The 21,511-nt window shown below is 36.1% G+C and overlaps 2 protein-coding genes across 2 annotated transcripts in view; one reads left to right on the forward strand and one right to left on the reverse strand.

The window, feature by feature from the left end:
• LOC123874317 (acetylcholine receptor subunit alpha-like 1) overlaps positions 1–21,511 on the forward strand; it is a 336,305-nt gene that overhangs the window by 30,794 nt on the left and 284,000 nt on the right. The window lies entirely within an intron of this gene.
• On the reverse strand, positions 1,178–2,007 carry LOC123874331. Its single transcript, XM_045919605.1, has one exon. It carries the CDS (start codon positions 1,852–1,854, stop codon positions 1,213–1,215), a length of 642 nt encoding a protein of 213 aa, XP_045775561.1. The 5' UTR covers positions 1,855–2,007; the 3' UTR covers positions 1,178–1,212.

A 21,511-nucleotide genomic window follows, 5' to 3' on the forward strand; every position in this document is an offset into this window, starting at 1 on the left:
GTGGCTTAACTACAAGTCCATGAGTCAGTCAGTCAGTTTTTTTAATATTATACTAGCTGATACACGCGATTTTGCTCACGTGGAATTAGATTCTTATAAATCCCGTGGAAACTCTTTGATTTTCCGGGATAAAAAGTAGTCTATGTCTGTCTCCAGAATCTATCTCTACCTCAAATTTCATCAAAGTCCATTAAACACATGGACTGTAAAAAGCTAGGACAGGTGACAAAATTTCGCATTAATAATATTTAGTATGGACTAAATGGTCCACCCTGGATTCGCTTGGGGGGAAATACTTACTTATTCTTATACCATTCTTTTTTAGTTTTAACGAAGGGACGTTAAAAAAAAACTTGTACGTAAAATCTTAAGTTTCCAGAGCAAGCTCTTTGAGCTGTATGTTGCTTTCAGTCAGTTTGTTTCACCTTTTTAAATATAGGGATTATACTGTTTCGACTCGGGATTCGAATTTGGGACCTTATGATTGACAAGCAAATAAGCTAGAGCCACAAGACCAACAAGACAGGCGGTGGTTTCTATCCGAATAAATATTGACTCAATTAATCAGCCCCACAAGCGCAAATTATCTATTTTCCGTCTTACTGCGCTCCTTTTTGTAGAGATTACTGAATAACTTTTATAATAGTGTAAAGCAATGTGCCATTTCTTGCTCAAAGAGCTGCATTGAAATAGGCTTTTGAAAGCAGTAATGATAACTGCAACATGTCGCTACTAGATGGCATTAACAGACGCTTCAGTATTCAACGAAAATACAATATATAGTCCATACAAAATGACTTCTTACGCGCCATTTTAATTTTAACCTTTAACTGGAACCTTATGGTTAGCAAGCAAAATGTAAGACCAGCGAGGCAGGCAGTGGTTTCTATCTGAATAAATATTGACCCAATTAATCACCCCCACAAGCGCCACTCTATGCGCAAATATCCTATTTTCCTTCTTCCCCCGTTCCCTCACACATTCCGATTTGACATTTTTCTTTTCCCTCTGTAGCGGCGTTTTATTTTTATGGCCTTGTCTTTTCAAATATCTCCCGATGCCTCGTACCCCGTTGTAATTCCAAAGAATTTCCAAATACTTGGCACATTTCCTACGTACTTACAATACTATAGCGCCGATGATTTCGCAATACGAAATACCACCAAGAAACGAACGAAATAGGGATGGTGATGCTTTATTTCAAGAAACTATCTAGGTGGAGGACAAATTGCTTACATTAGTTTCTAGGATATGTGAAATAATTTCAGTTCTGGTATTGTTTCGGTTGAAAGAATTGTTCAATACTGCTCGTAGTTGATCGCGGACCTCATTAGCAAACATGATGGTCTCATATGATATCGATCTCTTCGCTCTCAACAAATTCGGTAGGATGTGCATTGGTGAGTATGTTTGCTGAAGATTCTTATGCTTTTGAGTTGTGTGACATCCGATAGCCGCAATGGACTGTCTGGTTGATATTGTTACCTGTAGAAGTGTTGCTGCATAGGTAACTATGGCTTTAATACCATGTTGCACGATGAACAAGAAAAGGGAAAAGCCAGCTATGAAGTAGTTCTTCTCGATCCTATGGAAGGCTATTAGTTTTTCAGTGGCTGTGAGGGTATTATTGGTTATCAAGCTGTGTATCTCTTGCAGAGGTATATACATACCAAGATATGCAATTGCTCCATAGTATAAAGCGATGGCAAAGTAATTGTAATTTTTATTGTATTTGGCTATTTTATTGATGCATCTGGACATCTTCCGTACGTCGTTGATTGGATTTAGGAGCACAAGTACGGTGGTCATTTGAAACATAAGCAAGCAACTGAGAATTGTACTACCGGCGTCCATTTTACCGATGTTGAGGCTATCAAGCAGTTAATAACATTATGGAATCGTGAAAGTTTGTGAACAAAAATGGAATGGAAATTCCCGAAATTTATACATAATATTTTTTGTGTCGTCAAACTAATGACAGTTTGGCGACACGATAAAAGCGATGTAGCCAGGCAATAAAAAAGCCGTTTGTTTATTTTGTTATTTTTTTTACATTTAGCCAAAGAGGTTAAGGATATTATTTTAACTGATTATTTTTATGACATATCAACGTAGAGTATACCTGGATTAACACATAGGCTACTTTTTATCCCGGAAAATCAAATAGTTCCCACGGGATTAAAAAAAAACTCAAATCCACGCGGACAAAATATATCTTTGAGTCTTGCTAAACCTTTTTATCAGTATTTCGTTACCATGTTTCTTAATTTTAAAATTTTGTGTACGCCGTTGAGACATCTTTTGTCGTTACAAAAGCTATGTAAACGATTTTGTATATTAAGTGTCTCCCGCCATCCGCCTGTCAAACATTTTCATTCATCAAAAACGCTTGAGCGTGCACGTTTACATTTCTTGATTGAAATTCCTTATCAAGCATCCTCAATGTATCGATGGGGAGGTTGGGCAACAAGAAGTCTATGTACCCTGTATCTTGTAAAACAAAATAACGAAGGAAGTGCCACATTGCAAAGCATATATTCCGTCATGAAGCGCATGTTGTTTCAGCCTCCCCTTTACCTGAAAGCACGCTTCCGTGGGAGGGAATGAGAGGGTAGAATACGTCTGTCCCTCACTTCACATGTGCCACGTAGGAGCACCTACCTTTCGTTCCTTTATCACAGTCATTACCTATGTCGATTCAATTATGCTGAACTGTTGACTCTACGGACAGTATGTTACTATGTTCAAGGTTTATTGTTGATATAAACCTTAGCGCCCAATCTCTAATGAATGAAGTGAAATTAAATTAGATATTTCGACTGACTTACAGTGTTTAAACTCAAATATGGCTAGAAAATATAATTTGTTGATGAAAAACACCTGATATCTGAAAGTTCTCCATAATGTTCGTAAAGGTGTGTATAAATAAGTTCTGCCATTCTGCACTTGTCCAGCGTGGTGGACTTCGAAAATATTCGAAGACCTTGAAATATATATATATCCAGGGTATTCCACAAAAAAAGAAATAGGTACCTACCCATGGATTTCTTTGAAATTTAAATCCACACGGACGAAGTCGCAGGAATAAGCTAGTATAGTTAATATATTATTAGTGACATAAATGTACATTTATTCATATTACTTCATAAATAAGAATGATAACTAAGTGTATTAATATATAGATAAAGAAAAAAACCGGCCAAGTGCGAGTCAGACTCGCGCACTGAGGATTCCGTAGTCGGGTAATTTTTTCGACATTTTGCACGATAAATCAAAAACTATCATGCATAAAATAAATAAAAATCTGTTTTAGAATGTACAGGTAAAGCTCTTTCATATGATAACCCTATTGGTATAGTTATGTTGCTTTGAAAATTAAAACACATTTTTTTTTTGTATAATGTAACCACAAATTCATGGTTTTCGGATTTATTTCTTTACTTGTGCTATAAGATCTACCTACCTGCCAAATTTCATGATTCTAGGTCAACGGGAAGTACCCTATAAGTTTTCTTGACAGACACGACGGGCGGACAGACAGACAGAAGGACAACAAAGTGACTCTACAAGGGTTCCGTTTGTCCTTTTGAACTTTTTGGGGTACGGAACCCTAAAAACATCAAAATCGGTTCATTGGTTTCTGAAACAAATGCGGATTTACATACATATACGAGTTGATTACAGAACCTGCTTTTTTAAGTTCAATTAAAAGTACTCTATAATTAATTCACCAGCTAAAACGGAAGCGAACTATTTACAGTGGGTGTAATATTGTTATGCTCGTACTTCCCCCATAAAATATGAAGCCAGTTAATCTCGGCGGGAAATTGATTACTAAAGGCTGACGAGCCAACCAAGTAATCTACTTACACTCCATTTACCAAATGATGTATTGTGATGTAGTGTGTACGGTTAACATTTGTTATAAAATTACATAAATGTTATAAAATTATAACATTTGCATGCTAATTGTTAAGAGGGCTCTCTCCGTCACTCGTTTCATACAATCGTAGTTCCAATTTCATTTGAATATTAAGCAACCAAAGTCCATGAAATTTTGCAGACATATTCTAGAAAGTAATATTTGTGTCTGTGGTGTTTTAGATTTTTCTAAAAATATGTAGTTTTAAAATTACAGGGGCACAAAGATTTCTATGAAATTTTTTAAGACCGCGAAACTTTGAAACCGAATATTTTAACAGAAATCTGGAAAACCACAGACATAGATATTAGTTTCTAGAATATGTCTGCAAAATTTCATGGACTTTGGTTGCTTAATATTCAAATGAAATTGGAACTACGATTGTATGAAACGAGTGACGGAGGAGCCCTGTTAATCAATGATTGTTTTACCCCAGCGAAAATTGTACGTCTATGGTTTTACCAAACTTTGAAACTGTCACTAGTGTTAGTTTTGATTACCTACCTGAGTAGGTACTTCCTTTTTTGCGCTTGGACACCTTATAACCTGAGTCAACAAGATATATATCAACCCGTCCAATTTGTATGGAGTTTTACATCCAATCTTGAAGTCAAGAATGAATAGGCATCTTCTATACAAGCGCGCTGATGCATCATCACCTGCCAGCAGGTCTGGTTGCAGTCAAGCACTAGTCTATAATGATCAATCTATTGCCGGCCCACTAATGAGTACGGGTCTCTTCTCAGAGTGAGAAGGGTTTAGGCCATAGTCTGCCACCGCTGGCCCAATGCGGATTTGCAGACTAGTCTATCACACTAATATTATAAAGGCGAAAGTTTGTGTGTATGTGTGTGTGTGTGTGTGTGTGTGTGTGTGTATGTTTGTAGTTAGAAACTACTGTACGGATTTGGCTGAAATTTGGAATGGAGGAAGATAATATCCTGGATTAGCACATAGGGTACTTTTTATCCCGGAAAATCAAAGAGTTCCTACGGGATTTCGAAAAACCTAAATCCACGCGGGCGAAGTCGCAGGCATCGGCTAGTAAATAAATAAAAATACCAATTATATTCTTCCATCCATAGTGTCATCCATACAAAACTGTGTTATGTTATCTCTAATATTGGGTGTTGTAGCATTTTTATCGCTGGCAGCATGATATATATAATGACAAGTAAAGGTGGATCGCGCCAATGTGGCAGAAGAAAGGCAGATAAAATAAAAAGGTGTTTCAAGTTGTGGGCGCAAATGATCCAATATTAACGGTATTAACGCTGAGAGCTATTATGCCTATGTTGGTATCTGTGCCACAACAATAATTTCCTAATCTTCTTAAATTATATAAAAGGTGACTGACTGACTAAGAATCTATCAATGCACAGCTTAAACTACTGAATGGATCGGGCTGAAAGGCATGCAGGTAACTTTTATGACGAAGACATCGCTAAGAAAGGATTTTTGAAAATTCAATCCCTGAGGGGGTTGAAATTTGTTCAGTTCATAATATCTATCAGCTATTATCATTTTTTTGCTAGGTTTTCTCTAATTTTGGTGCTTTAGAACTTTTCGTCAGAGTATGGAAAATCTATTCTTAATTTTAAATCCTGAACCTAAACTCCGTAATATATGCTTATATTTTCGCCCTTAAGGATTTTACGACATACGAAAAAACCGCCATGTATTTGAGAATAAATGAGCGGCTGGAGCGTGATACGATTATCTTAGCGACGCAAAGTATTCCCAAATTTACCAACCCATATAAAACGCACCACTTTTGTATTATTCTAATTTTTCTGACTCACGGAGCCTTAACATGTGATTCCCCTTTTTAGGGTTTCGTACCCAAAGAGTGCCAACGGAAACCTATTTCACTAAGCCTCTGCTGTCCGTCCGTCTGTTCGTTCGTCTGTCTGTCAGCGGGCTGTACCTATCTCGTGAACAGTAATACTTAGAGAGTTGAAATTTTCACAGAATGTGCAGGTATTGCTATTGTCATTACACCAACAAATACTAAAAATTTCACAATTGCCGGCATGCACATCTAAAAAAATTAAAAAGTGTTATTTCTTGTACAATGGTACGGACTACGGAACCCTTCCTGTGCCATTCCGGCTCGCACTTGACCGATGTTTATTCCCGACTCCCGAAGCCTTTACATGTGATTCCCCTTTCTTGCCTTTACGCTTCGCGTGTTCGGGCTTAAATCGATATACGTAACTTACAGAAATACGTGATGCGAATGCTCAAGTGTGGTGTGTTTAAAAATTCTTTTAAGTATATAGTTAGCTGTTTTTTTTTTTTTTGAAGAACGTTACGTAAATACTGCTAAGCTACGTACTTGCACGAATACATAAAACCTGGCCAAGCGTGAGTCGGGCCTCGCTCTTTTAGGGTTTCGTACCTAATTTAACATAATTATTTTGGTTGTATGAAATATTTCATTTCCGAGCTAGACATTGCAACAAACCGTGAATGGAAAACCCAAAAAATGATCGCTTGTTTTGGTCACAGCTTACAAACTACTTTATGAATAGTTGTTTTCTGTATTTGTTATTTAAATAAATGATGGGCGATTACTCGCCCGTCGCACTCGCTCACTCGTTCATAGCCCAGCGATAAAACTACACTGGCTTTTCGTTACTCGCCAACTCGTTTCTAGTTTTTAGCTCAACTCGTTTTGACTCGCTCGCTCGACTGCCTAATGTAAGCCGTTTTAATCTTTGTCATCTTTCAGTTTCATTTTGTGACGACGCATTAGAGATGAAAGGTCCTGAAGGGACCCACAAAGCAGAAAGGTCAATCGTATTACAGACCCTCTGATGGAAAGATAACGCCTGATATTAGAAAAATATGCCCTACCGACAAACCCAACTATTCGCGGTTGGGCAATATATTTTGAATGTAAGTAAGTAAGGTTAATAATTTTTACATCGGAAAAATTGTACGATTTTGATATTAGATTTGTTTTAAATCAATTATATACGAACGTAGCCTATCGGTGTACGTACTCTACAGATAAGAGGAGAGTGTGCCCAAAAAGTTTTTGAATGCTACAAGTTTTTAAACGAAGCGGCTTGTCAAGTGAATTTAAAAGAGCTTGGTAGTCTCTGAAGCAATAAAAATACCAAAAATACCTAAATAAATTTTGAGTTTTTGAGAAACGCAATTAGATTTTTAGGTATGCATTTATGAAACGCCGCTACTCTCTAGCGCCAACGAAAAGTGGGTATCTAAATTTTCAGAAGCAAAGTTTCCCCTTGTTGAAAAGGAAATTTAAAAGAACACAATTTTTGAAAACTCCTTAATACCTAAAAGCGTTATGGCCTCGAGCGTTTGATATCAATTTTATTTCGCAAAAGTTTGTTGTTGAGAATTTATCTGATTGCCGAGCTCTTTGGACGCAAGAGTTTTTAAAGATCTAGTAACCTTCCCCGAAAACCGAATTGGAGGAAGGACAAGCATTTTAGGGTCCCGTAGTCCGTACCCGAAGAGTGTTAACGGTTAATTACTAAGCCTCCGCGGTCCGTCCGTCTGTCTGTCCATCAGCAGATTGTCTGTCTCCTATGAACCGTAAAAGATAGAGAGAGAGTTTTCATGGAGTATTTCTTTTGTCGCTTCGACAACAAACAAAAACCAAGATGGCGAATTTCAAAATGGCCGCCATGCAAAAAAATAAAAAATTACATAGTGTTATACGTTGTACGATGGTACGGAACCCTTCCTGTGCGAGTCCGACTCGCAGTTGACCGGTTTTTTAAGTTTAATGAAACAATTTTATATTCCATTTTGTTCTGCTTTATTGCGAACGGAAAATTTGTTGCGGTGAAAAAATTTTATTCAGAAAGTTTATAACATTCTGATTATTATGAAGATTTAAAATCCTCCTTTTGCTGTGTTGATCGCAACGTAATTTAGAACAAAAAGGGCTTAGATTAACTTCTATTTAATTTTGATATAAATTGGTAATGGAATATCTTATTCCTCACGATTCTTTTTTCTTGCTTATTGGCTAGTTAATTTTTGAGAGCCTCAAATAAAAATCAAATTTAAATAGCAATTTAATAATAAGAATTCTGAATTATGGAATGAACGAGGTAAATTAAGTATTTTTAGGTACACTTAAAAAATATAACTGACTTTAAGGAAAATAAAATTAAAAAAGGAAATTATTTGGAGATTATCAATTCGTAAGTTCCTTTAGCAGAGGTATATAATGTCATCATTAATGGGGTCTGAACTCTTCAACTATGCGTCAAAATGTCGTACTTTGATGACTCAAATTATTTCCAATCATGAAATACTAATTTTGGTACTGAAAAGAATAAGTGTAATTAAAATCGGTTGAAAACATAATTTATAACAAACCACTTGGGAGTCCAAGATTAGGGGCTCTCCTAGTGATTGACGAGGGACGGGAAAGGTGTAAAAGGACTGTGCCCCAGAGAATACGTTAACTACTGTCAAATAAATACCCCTGGCCACAAACAAAACTCTATTGCCGACACTATGCAATAAATATGAAGATGCTCTATTATTTCTTGGTTTTAGATTCTACATGAATACTTTACTAAAATAAAGGGTAAAAGAAAAAATGTTCAAAGGAGTAACTTTTGGGAAACATAAGATAATATGTAAATGTACCTAAAAACAAAATAAAAGGTTAAAATAATTTCGAATGTAGTACCATCAACCTACAACAGTACTTGCTACCTAGTCGTTCAACATTTACAAGTCATTAAAATGCTTGCCGGGCATTAGCAAGTAAAAAATAAAAGTCGTTATATTTTTCGTTTCCGATTGGATTGAGACTTCGTACAGTTGTTGTTGGCACTTGTGTACAGTTTTCTAATGTACTACCATCAACGTGCAATACGTAGCGTGCGAGCCGTTCAAACATTTACAAAGTTTTGAGTAGGTACCTATTTCTAATTTGTGAAGCATGCATGCAATTAGCTAGGATAAATAAAAGTTGTTATTTTTTTTTGTTTCCGATTGGTTTGAAACTTCGTATAGTTGCTGTTGGCATTGGTGTAAAGATAGATAGATAGAAAACTTTATTGCACACAAAAACACATGTAAAGGAACACAACACAGAAAGAAGAAAACAGAAAAAATTGGTTGTCTGTAAAGTCGGTTTACTGACGATAGTTGAACGTGACAACAAAGGCCGATTGTGCTTCTTTGTCGCTCGCTCCGCGCTCTCGCTTGCACTTCAAGCCTTACATGGAACGCCTCAGAGTGAGGTAACGCCGCATGAGTCATGTTTTTTCGTGCGTGCAGCCGGCTCTATCGAATTATAAGACGTTGTCACGTCAAAAAACAATTGTGTGCAAAGGCGGCCTTATTGCTTGGAGCAATGTCTACCAGGCAACCTTTGCCTTTGGCTTTGTTTAAAGGTTTCTAATGTAGTAATCAATGTAAAATATCTAGTTAATCTGCGATTCGTTCAAAGATTAACAAACTTTAGAGTCATTAAAATGCATGTCGGGCATTAGCTAGTAAAAAGTAAAAGTCCTTATATTTTGGTTCACAAAGGTACGTATTATTCGCTCTTCATTTCATAGAAGCAACGCTGCAGCAGGATAATTATTTTCAGGAATACTGGAAATTTAACCTAGTGGCAACAATTAACATATTATGTGATTTTCTTCTTGCGGCAAGGAACAATACGCTCTATCAGTGTAGGAATAAAACACAAAGTCAAATAACATTAATGGTCTGTGAGCGCTGAAAATGGGCTATTGAAGTTTCTTGCTATATTTTATTGTAATTTGTATGTCAGAGCAATGTCCCGAAAAGACTGAATTTCTTCGTCTGTGGTACATTCACGTTTTCTTCAGATAATGATAATACGTTCTCTACGTATACGTAGCTACTAGTAACTAGATCGTACCCGCGACTTCGTCCGCGTAAATATACATAGGCTTTTTTTGATCCCGCGAATTTTCACAGATAAAAAGTAGTCTATGTGTTATGTCATGGTATAAGCTATCTTCATTTCTTTCATCGAAATCTGTCCAGTAGTTTTCCGTGAAAAAGGTATTTCTTTATTTTGAACCAACAACCATCCAACAGCCTAAAAAAACTTTCATGGTTTGTCCCGGGTACACAGTACGCACCTCTTTTTCGGAGTCATGAACGTGTTAAGTAATCATTAAAGAAACCTGCATGCCTCGTAATGTTCTCAAGTGTGAAATCTGCTAATACTCACTTGACCAGTGTGGTGGACTATGATGGCCTTTCTTATTCTCAGAAGTGGATTGATGATGGGTTGAGATGATGGGTTTTCCATATACTTATTTACTAAATATGCCTAAATAACTTTTTTTTTTTATAAAAAAAGAATATTAGCCATGTGAATCATGACGAACATTCTCCTTTCCCCTCCAACTAAGCGTAAAGCTTGTGCTAGGAGTGGGTACGACAATAGTGCAACACGTGGGGTTTGAACCGCCGACCTTTCGGATTTCAGTCCGTTCCTATAACCGTTGAGCTATTGAGGCTTGAACTGGTTTTGAGGACACCTGCGTGTACCTACTAATATTTTGGGAGTCTTAATTTCACTGAACTAATAGCCACAGTCTAATAATAGTCAGTAAGTCCACACACGTGTTTGTTATTTTTTTCTCTCGGTCAGTAAAGCGAGGGATGAAATGTTAGGATGTTGGCTGATGACGTGTATCCGGCACATTGTTGAGTAAATTGGTCCGTATTTGAGGGCCGCTAGCTGAGGACGTGAATAGGTTACAAAGGGAATAATATTGTGGAGACTAATGCCTTCTCAAGGTACAAGGTTATTTTTGTTTATTTTTTTTGCCAGCCTTTATCCTCTTTTTCTAGGTTTCCTTTTGTCTTTATTTTGTTCAGTATTTTTGTAGTATATATTATACATATTACTTATTATATACAGTATAGATTATATGATTAACCGATCGCTAAGTAAGTGTAATCCACCCGGATTACAATCCATACTAATATTATAAATGGGGAAATCTGTCTGTCACTTAACTTATGTTAACGCTTTTCCTCAAACATCTTCATTATTCAAGCGTTTCATGTTTTAATTTTTTCCGTAATTACCTAAAAAGTTATATTCAAAAAAAAAAAACATTAAATACACCTTCATTCGATTCACGTAATTACTTAGTCTACTTACTTTATACACTTATTTCTAACTCACTTGGTCCTTTTACAAAGTGAACTTTTAATTCAGTTGCATTGCCAAACCGACGACCAAATCAAACTTTTAAACAGCTACCAGCCCTAGTAGGGGTCTAATTCACTTTGTGTTTCACTTTGCCCGCCTCAATTAAGCTTGTTTAGAGCTAACATACTGTCTTTATTCAGCCAGTTGTACTTGATGTCTTAGTACAATAAGTAAGTTAAATTCTTCATTTTAAAATCAGTGTTTATATCATTATTATTATTTTAAAATGATTTTCCTTTTCCAGCCTTCCAATAGGTAGTAACGTTGTGCCTTACTTACAATTATTGTATCTAATAATTCTATATCAATGTATTCAGTACGGTCAGTTCCTGAATAGTTACTTTATAACTTGGCTTTCATGCAGACGACTACAGAAAGAAGCATCAGTGCGTGTAGTGGCGTGTAGCTCATAGAGGCATAAAAGCACCCAACCCAACCAAGAAACTGAACCCTAGTTAGAATAGCTGAATACTCATTCTACTTTATTGCCAGTAAGTAGGAACCTAACTACTGATCACTCTGGCTTTAAACGTTGTGTACGCCACTGAGTGCATGTTATTGTTACAATTATAATCTTAACTATACTTAGTTTAATTTTCTTTACTTTGGAATTTTGATTCTAGAGAAAGAGATGTGTAAATGTAACTATTTATTAACCCCCGACCCAAAAAGAGGGGTGTTATAAGTTTGTATGTATCTGTGTATCTGTCTGTGGCATCTTAGCTCCTAAACTAATGAACCGATTTTAATTTAGTTTTTTTGTTTGAAAGGTGGCTTGATCGAAAGTGTTCTTAGTTAGAATCCAAGAAAATCGGTTCAGCCGTTTGAAAGTTCTAGTTATTACTTAACCTTCATTTGTCGGGGGTGTTATAAATTTTTAATTTACACTTGTGTTAAGATATTATTAGTTATCAATTCGACGAAATTCTTGTCTGATATAGATAAAAATAGCAGATATCATTTCTACAGAAAAAGATAAAGAATATGAATGACAAAAATAAACTCACAAACTATACGTTCAGACTTTTTCAACAGTCCCTTCAGCCTTATTGCGGTAAAAGATGATACATTATTGTTATCTCCATACGTAAATTAACCGTTATCCCGGTTCAGTTTATTTGACATTTTTAGATGTCCGCCGGGAACCGAATGTAACTAAGAGGAAATTGTTTACATAAAGCACACAGCAAATATAAGGTGACCTAGTAGATTTCTGTTGGCAACCTTTTAGTTGGACTAAAACTAAAGTACCTAATGGTTTTCAAAACATTTTTTTACAAAAAATAAATACATTTTTACAAAACAAAATCAGTCGATTTTTAAATTATAAGATAAGAAATCTAATTTACCAGATTTAATATCCAAATAACGTCAGATTTATTCCTCAAAGAAATGGATGAATTTTCTGCAACAATTTTTTTTTTTAAATAAAATAAATAATTCAATATAATGTCATTTATTTAAATATTATCCATACCCTAAACAGAATAATAATTGCTATTTTTCAGATTATTAAATAAGAATAATTATTAATATTACTGAGTGTAAAAAATATTTAAATTTTACCTGTTGTTGTAATACGCAGTTATAAATACCAAATTAATAAGAATAATAAAATAAAAACCAATAAAGATTGTGGATATGTAGGTATATTTTACTAACCCACGCAAAAATATTTAAACTATAGAAAAATGAGTGGGAATTTTCGTAAAACGTCGACCATTTTGTACCCACGCCTGCTATCGATATAACTCACGTTACAAAACAATACAGAAATTCTCCAAAACATAAATCGGGCATAATATACAAATACAAAAAGGCGTAGAACAAAAACCACGCAACGTCCAGACCATGTACCATCCCGCCCCACTGGTTATACTGATAAATGATTGCATGTGATAAACTGTGCTCTTTTGCCTCTGGTTTCTCTACAAAGGGCTTTTTATAGACAATCCTTTACTAAAATCGTTTGAAGTGACATTCACAACCGATTCTCGTACAATTTATTTAGATTTAGAAAAATATTTGAGGATTTCTCGTATTAATATTACCTATGAAATAAGACCTATTTATGACTATGTATATGTATACCTATTTATGACTGTAATGTGAAGGTATTTTGAGCATATTCAATGTACATTTAAACAATTTAGTTTGTAGTTTACATTGCTTATGTAAAATATTTGCACGCCATTTTACATGGCAAGTGTAGTGACACTAAAATGAATTGTAAAATCTATGCTAACCTACATTTGAGCAAATAAATGATTATGATATGATTATGATATTTAACTGATTTAAATAATACAACTTTTGTGATTGGTTTTTATGTACATGCAAAATGGCGGAGGATAGTAGGTATAGGTAGATAATACTTTAAAAAGTTTGTTTATATTTTTATCAGTACATTGCGGTAGTCGAGATGTAAAATTTTACATTGCTTTTTCAATTGATACGTTTAAAAATTGGACGCATTTTTTAATAAAAACATGTTGGCGCCAATTATTTTGCATAGCGAAAATTTTTTTCGGCGAGTTTACGAAAGTCAATTGGTTTTTATTTTTATTGTAATCTGTAGCGTAATATATTTATTTTGTGCCTGTTTTCGGGGTTCGATTTTTATTCTCTTTGTTTATTTTTTATTTTACTTGCATAGTGATGGTAAAATTATAGGTATGCCATACCTATATGTAAAGAAGGTACTCATAAAACGGAATACAAAATAACCAGAAGTTTCGCAACTTGAAGCCAAAACACCCTTCTGGCTTTCGCTTTTCCCGCTAGCTATAGGCAATATTGGTACCTTCAAAAGAATGGTACCGACTAAGATGCACCTTCTCGGTCCACCTTAGTCGGTATCGTCTCCTGTTTGGAGTGATTGCTGTCAACCGCAAGCATATTTTATGTAGTCATAAAAACCGGCCGACAGACAGAAAGACAGAGAACGAAGTGATCCTATAAGATTTTTTTTTCCTTTTGAGGTATAGAGCCCTCAAAATAAAGAATACAGTACTTTGTCCATTACAGCAACAGCGTTAAGGTGCCCACGCACTTGAACTGCGCGTCGCGGCAGCGCGCTGCACAATATTTTCTCCAGCCGCGACGCGTGGCAACGCCGCTCTAGTGCGATATGCTCCATACAAAATGATAGAAATAATATTTTGCCGCACTGTGCGGCAGTGAGCGCAGCTCAGGTGCGTTGGCACCTTTAGACCGCGTCCATGATCGTTATCTTTCAATCTAACAAAAATATACTTATTTAATATAACCTTTTAACTAATTAACAATAGCCATTTCATGACAAGCATTCAAGAGCCACAATGTTTCAAACAAAATAATTAGGATACCTCATAAACGATCCGATTAACGCCCCCCATTTCGAGTAATCAGTAAATCAAAATGAGTGAATTGCACAATAAACTTGATCATAAAACATTTATGTGTTACTTTGTCTGCGATGTACCTGCTAATGTTACGGGCAATATACGAAAGGTGAGCAAAGTTGACCAACCCGGGCAGTTTCAGCTTTGCACAGATTTGCTGCCAAAAGTTGTCAAATATTAAGGAGGATCACCTAGTCCTTGGCACAGTGGCAAGAGAAGTGATCATTAATTGGGGCGTTCCTGGGTTTAATTCCCGGCAGAGGCCATTTGGGGATTTATAATTTATAGCTTGTCTCTGGTCTGGATCGTTCAGCAGTGGTCAGTTTATCATCATCATCAACATGATCAATCTATCGCCAGCTCGCTACTGAACATGGGTCTCCTCTCAAAATGAGTAGGATTCGGCTATAATCTACCACACTGGCCAAGTGCGGACTTGCAAACTTCACACTCTTTGAGAACATTGCAGAGAACTTACGAACGATCGTATAAGAGATATTTAATAGCTTAAAACGCACAAAACTTCCTGTATTTAGAGAGATAATATGGAGAATATGCTTTAAAAATCAATCCTAAGGCTAAATTCCCCACTGGAAAGTAAGTTCTGAAATTTTTTGCAAAAATCAGCCTAAGCTATGTTTAGGTACTAAAAAATGGTTCTTTTGCGTGTATGCGTAATCGTTCAGAATACTTAGGCTGAGATCTTTAAAGCGCACTTTAACTTTGCTCAGATACTGTTAAAACGAGACAGCGTTACACCGCTGACATAAATCTGTCACGTTTTAACTGAAACTTAAGTCTAAGCAAAGTCAAAGTTCGCTATATAGATTTCAACCTCAGGGACTGACCAAAGTCGACTCTACCCGGAAAATGCCGACTTTTCGCGCCCTACGGATTTCCCTGTAACATAAGGATGTTGGGTTCATTACGCGTTTTTGGAGTTACAATTACGGAGCGTGAGCACTCCCCGAGGAGTGCTGGGGGAAGATGGTACCACTAAAAGTTTAATACGTTTTTATAAAGACGTCGTAAGGTAAAGCTTGCTGTTTGAATTAGTAAGTGAAGTCGGCGCTCGGGCTACACTGATTTTACTTGTGTTTTGTTGAGTAAGGTTTGCATTTTGAGCAAGATGGTGTTTGTGTATATGTCTGTTACCATTTTCCTCAAATACTAAGTAGGTAAGTAATATAGGGGTGTTAAGCAGTAAGTTCTTGAAATTTAAATATTGCACTTGCATAGTAATAGTTGTTCTAGTTCTAAGTAATTAGAAATATGTAAGCTTTAAATGCATTTTAAGATCCAAAACATCAGTACAATCATCACACTAATATAATAAAGGCGGTAGTTTGTATGTGTTTGCGTGTTTGTGTGTGTATGTGTGTACATGTGTGTGTATTTCTATGTACATGTGTGTGTGTGTGTGTGTGTGTGTGTGTGTGTGTGTGTGTGTGTGTGTGTGTGTGTGTGTGTGTGTGTGTGTGTGTGTGTGAATACTTGTTACTCTGTAATGCAAAAAATTCTCTACGGATTGGGCTACAATTTAGAATGGAGATAGATTATACCCTGGATCAACACGTAAGCTTATTTTATCCCACGGGATTTTTAAAAATCTATATCCACTCGAACAAAGTCATAAGCAACAGATAGTATTTTATTTATACGTAAACTCCTTTATAATTAGAAATGTGTAATTGATGTAGAGCATACAGGCTCTATTACTACACCAGGAAACATGTTTGTATGAGGAATTTCAATCGTTTATACAGCGATGCTTACATAAAGGGAATGATCATCAATTAAAGGCTAATGGTCTATGCCTTGTTGTCGTTGAGTAAGAGGGCCGGTGTAATTACAATGTGTGAGGGTAGCCGCTGTAATTGATCTAGGGGATGATCAGACTTGCTCGTATTTACTTAACTGGGTACAGGTACGAGTATAATGAGATTTATAAAATATTACCTGTTGATATTATGATAGAGAAAAGTCTTGCTTGATGATGATGAGAGATCACTAGAGCGACTAAGAACTGGATTGAGATTCTTTTTAATTTCGTGGGATTTTTTAAACACGTGGGGTTATTCAAGGGACGGACCAACAAATTCCTGAAAGGCCGGCAACGCATCGGCGGTACCTCTGGTGCTGCAAATGTTTGCTAGTTTTTTTATTATTAAAACAATCTCTCTTAGTTTCTTAGGCCAAACACTTTTTCTAGCTCGTTTGAAAAAAAAAATCAATATGGCGGCAGTATGTCACCATTTGTAAATGTTAATATTTTAACTTTTTAGTTAGTTTTTTTAGCAGTGCAGTCATGTTTTTAATTTTTTAGTTAGACTTCTTATAAAAATCGTGTTATTTACTGCTAAATTTCTTATATTCATATTTATAGCCCTTATACTGATGACGATGGCTGTTATATTTTGGTAGGAATTCACGTCTCTATAACTGAATTTTATAACAGGTTGGCATCACTAACCATGGGTTAGAGCATAAAGCACAACGCAAGCCTGCGTTTACATTAATCAAAGCATTTGCCCCCATGAGCGTGCGCTGTTCGAAACGGCTCAGTTCTAAATCATTACTAATGGGACGCGAGCGTTGCCCGTTCCACTGTACGAAATCAAGAGCTAGCACTAGCCATACACGGTCAAGTTTGCAACTTGAAGCGGTGTCCAGTAACCTGGACGGTGTATGGCTATAAGTTGACTGAATGTTGCTTCAAGTCCGCTACAAAATTGACGGTAAACTTGATCGTGTATAATCAGCGTAGTAACTGATTTTGGTAGAAATTTACGTCTATGGACCAGGCTGGCATCACTCGCTAAGAATCAAAGCATAAAGCACAACGCAAGCCTGCGTTTACATTAATCACAGCATTTGCAGTTGCACCCATGAGCGTGCGGTGTTCTAAACGGCTCAGTTCTAAATCATTAATAATGGGACGCGAGCGTTGCCCATTCCACTGCGCAAAATCAAAAGCTAGTAACTAATTTTCTTTCACTAGCTCTTGCACGCAATTTTGTCCAAAAAGTTAAAAGGTTTTTTAATAATCCTACTCGTAGACTTTGTTTTTCGGGACAAAAAGTAGTCTATGTCGCATGTTGTATATCCTATGTTCGTCCTAAGGATACAAGCTCTCTCTCTGTACCAAATTTCATCAGATAGGCTATGAAAAGATAGTAGTCACACATAAATACGCTTAAGGGTTTACAATATTAAGTATATGAGCTAGTTCATGCTACATCTCTAAATTTTCTAATCTCGAGATGTGAACGAGCATAGTGTAAAAATAATTGTAACATTAAACAACATACTAAAAGAAAAGTAGCATTAAAATCCTTTGCCACTTACTAAGTTCTGAATTAGCGTGGCCGAGATGTCACCGCGTACCACCAATCGGTTCGCGATTGTATAGCCTGTTTCAAACAGTTAAATGGTTACGATATTGCTTTTGTGTTGCGCCAGAAACTTTAATAGAATTCCAGCTATTATTCTCCTTAATTGTAACTTTCTTGAGATTTCGCTTTGTTTGGCTCTGACAATGACATTTATGATCATCTTTTGAAGGTAGTTAGTATATAAAAGTAATTACCCTTAGAATATTTAATTAACAACTAGAATATAATTGTTTTCTCAGTATTAATGGGTGTTCAAATTTAAGTTATTGACCCAGTTGTTTGACCTGTACGTTGATTTGTGCGAGACGAGAATATCTATTTTCCTACTCTTTGGGAAATTCTCAAAATTTAAACGTACACTAATGAGATCACAGCTTTGACCGTTGTAGCCATCAAAAGATGTCCATGCTAAATTTGTTCTTCCTGTCTTTGAGAACTTCACACGGTCATACGCGCAGTTCATCATACCATTTGAATAATTAACCTTATTAATTAAGACCAATTAAATGAAACGAAACTTAGGCATTTAGGATCATTAAAAATTTTCCATGCTACGACTATACCTACTTTCCCACTATTAGGGAAATTCTCACCGTTTACACGTGTGGTTTTCCAAACCACTTGGTTCTAAACCATTTCTAATGAGATCGCAGCTTTGCCCGTTGTCATTACGCCCCTATACATCACGGCTATATTGCATATCCGGTATATTTCAATGGTCGCATTATTGCTGTTGTAATGTTTAATTTTGTAATTAAATTTGTTGTGGTACCTATTCATGCTTTTCGAGTTCATTGTTCGCGTGAAATTCACTTGTAATTGACTTCATTTTAATTTATGGTTGTTTTATGTACCTAATTGTTTTATTTGCCTGAATATATAAAAGGGCAAACTAACTGGATCTAGAAATAGATTTTGGAAGAGCCTAGAAAGGTTCTTATTAAATAATCTAAATCCACGCAGGCGAAGTCGCGAAGTTTATTACAAAATTGACTCTGTTTCTCTCTCTTCTCTTCCCTCCTTCTATGGGCTTATATCATCATAATTATCATCATCATGAATATGTATGATTTGTAAAATTACGTCGTTTTTTTGAACTTTGTAACGTAGTATATTAGATCAACAAGTGTAAATTAAAAATGTATTACACCCCCAACAAGTGAAGGTTACAGTAACTAGAAAAGAGCTGATAACTTTCAAACGGCTGAACCGATTTTCTTGGATTATAGCTAAGAACACTCTCGATCAAGCCACCTTTCAAACAAAAAAAACTAAATTAAAATCGGTTCATTAGTTTAGGAGCTACGATGCCACAGACAGATACACAGATACACACGTCAAGCTTATAACACCCCTCTTTTTGGGTCGGGGGTTAAAAAAGTAATGCAGGACGCAACCCAAGTGTCACATTTTAAAAAATCGTATAACTCTGTAAAATTTTGGTACCTACCAATTATGCATTAAATTCTTTGTAGTCCTTACCATCTGAATAGGTATAGTAGCGTAACTATTCAAAAGGCAATTTTCCGCACGTTCATGAAAAATAACGACATTACACCATAAACTTTCAATGCGCTACCTAAATATCTCCGTATACCTTTTTAGCTTCATGACCGTTGTTTATTTTATGTACGTGGAATGTTTTGGTTCATCTTATGATATTTTTATTGTGAGGTGAACCGGAACGATTTGAGTCCTTAACTTAGTAGGGTTCTGTATGAGTTATTTATGAACTTACTTGAAATGAAATTTATTTATTTGCTGAATATCAGTTGTTGAGTTCAAAATTATAACTACATACTTCATTTTCAATGAAAACTGACGGTTTCTACCGTGCTAAAAATATTTCAAAGACATCGTTGCATTATTTTATTGCCTTTCTAATGAAACTGGTTTAGGGCACATCGGTTCAATGGTTTGAGTCTATAACGGACCTAGGTAGAAATTATTTTACGTTTTATATATTAAACTAGTGTTTTGCTCGGTGCGCGAGCTGCTAAAGCAGCTCACGTGACGTGGTTATGTTAACTTTATTATATTTAACCAAATTTATTTATTAAAGATACACAATTCACCACAAAAACCCACAAAACGACACCCATATCAATTTTTTTCTTAAAAAGTGCATGTCCGCCATCTTGGATTTCAAAATAAATGTCGTTATCAAAATCAGCACGCCGGAAAACTCTGAAAACGACATCCATATCATTTTTTGTAAAAACGGGGTAGTTGAGGTTAATAAAGTAGGGTGCGTGGGTGCGCGGACCACTAAAGTGGTCCGCGAGCATGCAGAGTTTGTTCCACCGAGTAGACCTTCCCATCCTGATCATCTTTTGCCAAGAAACCACTCTTCTATCTTTTATACCTTCCGAGATGGACACCGACGAAATTTGTATGGCGGCCATCTTGTTTTTCCAAAATTTTCCACTTTTTCTATTAATCGTTTGGTATTTTCTTCAAAGATTGTGAGTTTCAGCGAAATCGGTTGGAAAACAAAAGTGTTGCAAAAATCACGTCAGCCGCCATCTTGTTTTTCTGAAATGTCAGAATTTTCCCCTACTCATATCGTGCACTTGAACACATCTCCCGAACATCATCGTATCGTTTCTTGTCTCTTTCTAGGAGAATGAGGCATTCAATATTCGCCATACAAAATGTATGGAAAAATAAATTCCGCCATTTTGATTTTTTTTTCTATTCATCGAGTAGACCTTCGGATCTCGATCATCTTCTTCCAAGAAACCCCACTTCCATCTTTTATACCCTCCGAGCTGGACACCGGCGAAATTTGTATGGCGGCCATCTTTTCTTCGCCATTTTGAATTTTTTTTCAGCTTTTTGGCAATTGGATGACATCATGAATGACATTTGCTCGAGCACCCCCCACCTATCTTCAATACCTTAAGCGGGCCCTTCACGTGTCTCCGATATCCTCAATCATCAGCTCTCTCCATAATTTTGGCTTACTAAGTTTTTGTTTTCTATATAACACCATCATTGAAAAAAAAAATTTTCATACAAAATTTTACAGGAGTTTCTTAGTCGAAAATCTCGAAAATCTCCCCAAAAGTGGCAACACCGGTTGCATATCTCGATACTGCCAGCCGAGATACACAATCGATTCATACATATTGACTATCCAAAATGTTGCCAACTGCCTCAAAAACGTGGTCAAAATTTCGAAAAATTAAAAAAAATACAAAATGGCCGCCAATTCGTTTTACAGAAATAAATTACATCGTTGTACAACTTTTCCAATAACTACAGGATATACCGCTTCCGATGACGTTGCAATCTCTCCTCTCGCTCGCACCCAAGCGAAACGATCGCCCCTGAAAAAAGACCACGTCGAAAATCACTTTTTCTCTGATAAATTCCAGTGTTGCCAGTTTTCGGCGACAAAAGTACCCAAATGTCATTTGTACGAGCAAAACACATAATCGCTCATACTCAGATCTTTCAAAAAGTCCGTATTTCGTTTTTTTACAATTTCCCGAAAATCTTGAAATTTCCCTAAAAATGGGGTAATTTTTTCCCACCGATCTATACCTCGAGTCCATACGTACAATCGCTTGATAGAAACCGAATCGCTCCGATGTTGCCA

This window comes from Maniola jurtina, chromosome 18 (genome assembly GCF_905333055.1).
Source record: "Maniola jurtina chromosome 18, ilManJurt1.1, whole genome shotgun sequence".
In the NCBI taxonomy this organism is placed as follows: domain Eukaryota; kingdom Metazoa; phylum Arthropoda; class Insecta; order Lepidoptera; family Nymphalidae; genus Maniola; species Maniola jurtina.